The sequence below is a fragment of the Cetorhinus maximus genome, chromosome 18, assembly GCF_964194155.1.
Source record: "Cetorhinus maximus chromosome 18, sCetMax3.hap1.1, whole genome shotgun sequence".
In the NCBI taxonomy this organism is placed as follows: domain Eukaryota; kingdom Metazoa; phylum Chordata; class Chondrichthyes; order Lamniformes; family Cetorhinidae; genus Cetorhinus; species Cetorhinus maximus.
This window is the reverse complement of record NC_135896.1, coordinates 94,318,366-94,326,203: the sequence shown is the minus strand read 5'-3', so window position 1 is coordinate 94,326,203 and position 7,838 is coordinate 94,318,366. Positions and strand designations below refer to the sequence as shown.

At 40.7% G+C, this 7,838-nt stretch overlaps 1 protein-coding gene across 8 annotated transcripts in view; it reads right to left on the bottom strand.

Annotated features, from left to right (window-relative positions):
* Window positions 1–275: 275 nt before the first annotated feature.
* LOC144693365 (gephyrin) overlaps window positions 276–7,838 on the bottom strand; it is a 447,589-nt gene continuing 440,026 nt past the window's right edge. For all 8 annotated transcript variants that reach the window (XM_078563214.1, XM_078563208.1, XM_078563215.1 and 5 more), the window contains 3 exons: window positions 6,044–6,147; window positions 2,662–2,758; window positions 276–1,233 (listed from right to left, as the gene is read on the bottom strand). In XM_078563214.1, the coding sequence (XP_078419340.1) occupies window positions 1,100–1,233; window positions 2,662–2,758; window positions 6,044–6,147 (335 nt within the window). In that variant the 3' untranslated portion in view covers window positions 276–1,099. The remainder of the gene's footprint in view (window positions 1,234–2,661; window positions 2,759–6,043; window positions 6,148–7,838) is intronic.

The following is a 7,838-nucleotide window of genomic DNA, read 5'->3' as shown; positions in this document are numbered from 1 at the left end:
TGAAACCATCAATCTGATCACTGAAGTGAAATAGGTAAGTAGCAGTGGACTAGTAATAGAAAGAGCATAATCGTGAAAAGTGAGGGACAGTTCAGTGGCCCAAGTGCTTGTAACCCCTTGTGCCACTGGTGGAGATGCTCCTTAATTTTAGTGCATGCTAAAAAAATGGATTATATGTAAAATTCCAAATCTAGTTCCACATTGCATCATGACAACATAACTACAGCACAAAAGAAAGTATTTTTTTATAAAAAAAAGTTGACCACCTTCGCAGATAAATTTTAATAATGATCAAGGATTTTAATTAATATTTAATATCATTACAGAAAATGTTATGGTACAGTGTTGTTAAATGTCTTTCATTGCTAGGAATTACCACATGATTGCTGGTACACTGTTATCTGTACAATATCAATCTTTGTATTACTGTACACTTTTTTTTAAATTGGTAAAAAGGATGTCAGCACTTAAGGGAGCAATTTCTTTGTTCAAATGAGAGATTTCCAATTCCTGTCCAACTAGCTGGTCAGCTGAGACAGACGGCTGCTTTGACGTTTCCCAGTCAATGGCACTGCAAGGGCAAAATACCAAACCAGTCCACTCCAGCCACTCTGCTTTTGGCACTGAGCACGTGAACACAAGATACAAGATAAAGAACAAGCAAAGCTCTTTGTGAAGCAATTATGTTGCGTACTAATAAGGATAATAGCTGTGTTTATCTAAGCTGGTATAAAGTAAGCAGACAGCCTTGCTAGTAGCATAAGTATCTGTATCTGAAGATGAGAGAACACAAGTTTAGCAGGCACCTACCGCTGTCTATCAAAAGCTACTGCTATTAGACCTAGCATTAAACACACAAAGCAACTGTAATGAAAGAGAAACTTTGCTCTGGATATGATACAGAATGGATTCAATGCATTTCTTTTTACTCCCTCCCATTTCACTTACTTTATTTGATTTCTTTTTTTGAAAGTACTTCAAGATGTCAACAACACTGGTCAATTTTATCCAAATCATTAAAAACTAGCTGTGCCGTTCCATATTACAGGATACAGTCAATTAAATGTAGACATGCACCGACGCTGCTATTGTGGCGACATCATAGTCTTCCAATCACCATGACATCTACCACTTCACCCTTATGGAGCTCCACGTACTGCTCTGTCTTTGGAGGTAGCATCAACAGTCCATTGGCACTACGCATACTCATCAGACGACTGCTCATCTGATTCCCTGAAGGAAAATAACAAGATGGTTCAAAAATCTTCTTTGGCAGTGAAAGAGTGTGACAAAGCAGTTTATTCAATTGGATTGCCACAGAATGAAGGCACCATGACGACTGCCAGGATACAAGTCATTGACCTGCATGATTGGCTTTTGAGGGGTTGGAATCTTTTTTGTTTCTGATATAGGATACAGTTGAAGTGAGCAGCCACCCATTACCGGTGGGAGCGGGGGGAGGGGAAGTGGTTACAATCCTAACAAAGCTGCATTTTAGCTTTTTAGCTCTGCTTGCATCTCTCTGGCAAGAGAGGATGCAAGGTAGTTAGCTGTTCATGTTGGAATCATGCTGCAATGGAGTGCATGCTTTAAGTTTGTAACTGAGAGCAGTTGACGCCAATTGGGGAAAGATTAGGGAATTATTGCAAGTGTATAAAAACTAGTTCAAACTGGGTATGGGGGAACAAGAGGAATCTGTGGCTTTACTCTATAGACTTGGGAATAAACTTGGATTAAGGAAAAGACTAGTTTCAGATTCATCCTTTCCTCAATGTATGAACATTAGTCCTCATTGATTAGACAGCCTCAGTAGCCTCCCTTCTTCAACAGTTTACAGCAAAATACATGATGCTGCAAATTTCGCATGCTCCAGCCTGAAAGAAGCCAGACACGTAAAAGGTCATTGCCATGGTCAACTTCACGGCTGCTCATCAATGTGGTCCTTGCCCCACTCTGAGATTGCAGCAAGTGGAAAGTTTTAGTGAGGACATCCTCGGACAATTGCTCCCCGAGTACCCTCGGCAGATTTAGCCTCCTGGTGACAGCCCTTCTCTGTTTTTCTTATCCTTCCTCTTCTAGCAGCTTGTCCTGCTCTGCACGGCCTCTGTTTATTCTTCAACTCATGCTGCATCCCAATTGGAATGCCTTCTACAGCACTCATGTCTGGGAATAACTGGATTGCGCAGAGACCTTGAAATCAGCCGAAATTTATACGAACTAGGGGAAGGAGTAGGCCACTTGGCCCCTCGAGCCTGCTCCGTCATTCAATAAGATCATGGCTGATCTGACTGAAATCTCAAATTCCTTCAGTGCTTGCCGTGCCTTTTAGATTTTTGCAACTTTAAACAACTATAGAAAACACCAAAGACTTGTACAATTGAAGCAATAGGCACAAAACAAAATCAATCTGCAACTTCCTCCAAAATAGCTGGGATGTGTGGGGTATGACTTACCAAAAGAAAATCATTAGAATTACTGGACAATTCAAATTTGAGTTGGGCAAGCACTTTCTGGAGGCTATACAACATATCAATTCCAAGCCAGCTCATGACCTTAGATTTTTGTCATGGTGCCTTAGTGATCCATTTTCTTTTGAGTATACTGCTAGTTTCTAAATTATAATTCCAAGTTATCATTCAGTAGTTGTCTCAAAAGTCTCACCTGTACTCTGTGCCCAAGGCAATGGTTCCTGGTGGTGCCAAGTCAGAATACAGCGATGGTATTCAGGCCGTGGATCGAGCTTCACATCACAGGACAACTGTAGAATGATAGTGTTAAAATGAAACGATCACTAACACATCAACACAAGGTGGCTGCATATTTAATCCATCTCTTTCCTACCTAAATTGTGTCATTTGTGATCCAAGGGTTGCTAATGGACAACCCCTAAATGTCATATTCACTGATGTTCTCTTGCACATCAGTGTGTTTAAATAAAAGTCAGAGGTAGGACATCAACCAGTACAATACACAAACTGATATAAAAGATAAAAATAGCATACGCTTGGGAGTTTTTTGAAACATAGAAAATAGGAGCAGGCGTAGGCCATTCGGCCCCTCGAGCCTGCTCCGCCATTCAATATGATCATAGCTGATCCTCTATCTCAATACCATACTCCCGCTATCTCCCCATACCCCTTGACGCCTTTATTACCTTCTTTTAACATATTCAGTGACTTGGCCTCCACAGCCTCTGTGGTAGAGAATTCCACAGGTTCACCACCCTCTGAGTGAAGAAATTTCTCCCCATCTCAGTCCTAAATGGCCTCTCCCGTATCCTGAGACTGTGACCCCTTGTTCTAGACCTCCCCCAGCCAGAGGAAACATCAACACTGAAATCAAAGATTGATTTATTTCAAGGTAAATCGGGCCCTTAAATCTTTATTATTCCATGATTTCACTGTTATTGTTTTTAAAATGCATTACTGTGCATTGTAGAAGTTAACTGATGCAATGGGGGGAGGGGGCAGTGGGGAGTTTGCCAAGATTTCTCTTCATGATCACTTTGCATATGTACATTTGTGGACTACAGTTGAAGAAAGGATTTGGATTGGTTACTTTTTTCACTACTGCCTACATCCTAATGACACAGAAACTTCCATTTGTTCATCAACTTTAACATGGCCCAAGATGGTTCACAGAGGAAAGAAAATGGTGCTTAGACAAATTGGTGCCCAGGGCTGACTAAAAGCTTGGGGAGGTGCATTTAAGGAAGGCCCCAGAGGAGAGGGAGGTTAAGGAAGGAATTGCAGAGTGAGGAGGTGGGGCTGCTGTAAGAACGGGTGCCAATGGTGGATGGGAGGTTACATATATAAGGCCATGGAGGAATTCAAGCACCAGAATAAGAATTTTAACTTTGAGGCATGGAGGGACTAAGAGTCAATGCAATCAGTGAAGGCAGGTTGTTGGGCAAGGTGGACTTGGTGCAGTATAAGATATGGTCAGCTGAGTTCTGGATGACCTAAAGCTTATGGAACATGGAGGATGGATGGGCATCCAGTCAAGGCGACTGCATCTGGAAGTGACAGAGGCATTGGTGAGGGTTTCAGTAGCAGATGGCTTGAGGTGGTGATTGAGGCGGGTGATGTTATGAAGCTGAAATGAGAAAAGGGCATGAGACTGGAAGGTCAGTTTGAGGTTGAATAGAATGCTGAGAGTGCAACCAACCTGATTCCACCTGAGACCCTGGTCACGTGGAATGAGCATCATTGTTACAGGGTTTGTGGCAGGAGACAGAGAGAAAGACAAGGGTTCAGTCTTCCAAAGGTTAAATGGAGATTGCTGTTTATCTAATATGGATAACACAGATGCAGGGTTGAGAAAGATGACAGAGAAATGAAACTTGGTGGCATTGGCATAGATGTGGAAACTCGCCCCATGTCTCTGAATGATGTCGGCAAACATATGAAAGAGGAAGGGTGGGGGGCCAAGGATAGATCCTTGAGGATCTTGAGATGATATTACGGAAGTGAGAAGAGAGGTTACTGCTGGAGATGCTTCGGCTCTGATCGGATTGGTAAAAGTGGCACAAAGTTAGGGCAGTACCATCCAAACTGGACAACGGAATAGAGGTGTTAATGTTGCAATCCTGTCACAATGAAGTGCATGCTCTAGTTGTAAGTGAGAGCAGTTGTCACTAATTGGGGAAAGATTAGGGCATTATTCTTACGTATATATAAGAATCGGTTTCCACCAGTGTGGGGGGAGGAAAAGGGAGTCAGCCTGTTTTCTCCGGATTTGGTGAAGGAAGAAAGGAAAGACCGGCTCCAGATTCCTCCTTTATTCAGTGAATGAACAACGAGTTGTAACATAGAGGCATTGGTTAACAATGATCTGGTCAACTGTGGCCAAGGGTACAAAGAGGGCGAGGAGGGATATTGCACCACAACTACAGTCAAAGCAAATAATGCTGAGACTATGGTTAGGTTTGGGAAGGCACCAGTTTGCGAGGAAAGGGAATCATTCATAACGCTGACTAAAAAGGGCCAAGAATTGACCATCACTTTCAGAAGAGGAGGGAGGGGAAAAAATGAGAATAAATGCACTGAGTTTCAAATTTTTTTTACTAAGATTGGAGTATAGTGTATAATATAATAGGAAATGTAGCTTAATATATCAGTACTAATATCTCTGTGCTATGAGAATGTATTCTGTCCGATGGAGGTTAACACATGGTTTAGATTAGATCATTAGGATACCACAGGAGAACTCCAGGTAAGCAGGAGGTGTCAGATAAATACAATTTAAGAAGCATCAGAGGAAGAATTATAGTTAATTTAGATCCAACATGCCTACATTTTAGTTGTTAGCATTCTGTTACGGTATGATATTTATAATTGTGCAAAATTGTGCTATCTTGTTCTCTAGTGAGAATTAAGTGTTTGTGGTTTGACATTGCCATCAACTGGTGTAGTTGCATAACACTGAAAGGTTTAGAGTAAATGAATTAACATTGCCCATCAAGATGTATAAATTAGGTCACTTTCTGTACTCTTTTGGTATTTTGTGTTGAGAACTTGCCTGGATTGGTTAGTAGTTCACAGACCTAGTGGGTATCCTACTACAGGAATTGTATAGATGTATAAGCTTGCTTGTATTTTTGTCCTAAAACCAACAAGTTGAATTATTGCGAGTGTCTGAACCTATGTAGTGTAGAATAATCTACTTGGTTGATATAACGAAGGGAAGATACATTAGTGCTGGGGAATCTTCTGTGGTGTTCCAACAATGTGTCTCTGCCCCAGTTGCAAGTGTGTGGTGTTTCTATTTGCCAGACCTGCTGTACTGTGACCTTTTGGAGTGATATTTAGTTCAACATTCTGAGCAGCTTCTCTGCTGCTTGGCTACGTTCATCAGGAATTGAATAAACAAAAAGGGACCCTTTGTAGCCAGCGGGCTTTCATTCCCTCATTCTAAGATGGACTCAGCCCAAGGTCCGTCTGTTGAAAGACTAGCAACTAGCTCACTGTGCCGGCAAGCTTTGGTAAACGTTTTTCAAAGTTTACCAAGTTATAATGAGCCCTCATGAAACTATTTGACCTACCCTGGCTTTGATGATGGTGGGTCGAGGATCAAGGATTCCTTGCATTTTCCTCAGTGCAGGGATTACAAAGAGATTGCAGGTAACGACTGCTGACACCGGATTTCCTGGAGGGGAATCAGATTGGCATGAAATAACAGCACCAGATTACGAACAATTAACTGTGGCATGCAAAGAGAATCATGCCTGGAACCAAGCAGGCAACTGCTCCAACTCCAAAAAATCAATTGAAGGCACAGTTGGAGAACTAATCATCCCCGCTCTTTACTTCCAAGTATTTTCTTATGGTTAGCCTGTTCTTTTGCTGCAGTGCCAACTGAACACACCACTCGTTATTCGCGGCAGAACTTCCCTTACTGTTTGTGAGACAAAAGAAGCAGGCAACATTGAGATAAAGCAGCACGGCACTGTGAAGCTTCCACTCCAGAAGGTAACATCCCAATTTAATTTTACTTTAGCCCATGCTGAAAAGGCCAGTTCAGAGCAGTTTATCTACTGAACCAGCATCGGTTGAAGTTCAGAGCATGGGCGGATTTGGAGTTAATACAAGAGCCTCTGCTTGGATCCAAAGAAAACTTCAATTGGGTTCAAAACTGCCTCCACCATTTCTGTTTTCCTCAATTCAGTGAGGTAGAAGGAAAAAGTAAAACAAGAAGGTTGGGTGAATACATTGTACCTGACAACTGCAAGGCACTTCATGACAAGTTATGCTACATTGCAGCAGCCGTCTGTTGTGTAACTGCTTACACAAATTAGATATAATTAATACAACCAAAAGAAATCCTTGGGCATCACACGAACAATAGAACACCCAAGATTTCCTTTCATAAATAATAAAGCCGATGACTGTGAAATCACCACAGTGGGAATGGGTTATGAAGGGTGTTTTTGTAAATGAAATTGGACTAATTTGCTTTATATTCAAATTATCATTCGAGCTTCAGCACCACCCATAGTGAAGTTCACAACAGCAAAAGCATTCACTGAACAACACAGGCCTTTATATGCTAAATATTACACTAAGTTTTTAACAGTAGGACATGCATGTTTCAGAATTGCTACTTGTCTACAATAGTGATTTTAACTACACAAGATTTACATAATTCAGGCTACAACTGACAATGCTTTTAATGTAGAACAAAACATTATATCAATATTCATTTAATTCTTTAAGTAAATCACATGAATAATGAGGAATTCCAGGCTAAGCTCATTGTAAGAAGACTATTTCATAAAACATTATTTGTTAGAATTATCAAACTGAATTTACATGTTGTCATATTTGAAGGAAAGTCTTAAAATTATTTTATTTTGAGAAATTGCTCCATTCTGAAGAGTTACAACCTGCTAATGTTGACAATTCCAATTTTGTTTTACTAGTGCAATGAAATTTTGAACTCACTTCAGAAGAGCAGGAAAAGGCTACTTTTTGCTGCCCCCTCTGGTTGGTTTTTGGAATATTTGGCAATGCATCAACATCGAATGTTCACTTAAGAGTTCTGTTCACACAACAATTGCTTTTCTGTTATAAAATTATACTTTGTCTCCAGACAGAGTAAGCGAAGATAGTGGGAATAATAACAAGTGCAGTTGTCCATTATTGGCAGGTGACACATGAACATTACCTACATATTTTTAGAACACGTGAAATTTCATTTTTTTCAATTCTTTTGTTGTGATTTTTCACCCCCCTCCCAACAATTAACAAAGCTTAAATCACTAATTTCCTTGGCTTTAATCTTTCTCTACTTTCTTCAAAAGACCCTTGCCCCTTTTCCTAATTTTACATGCTTTCCCT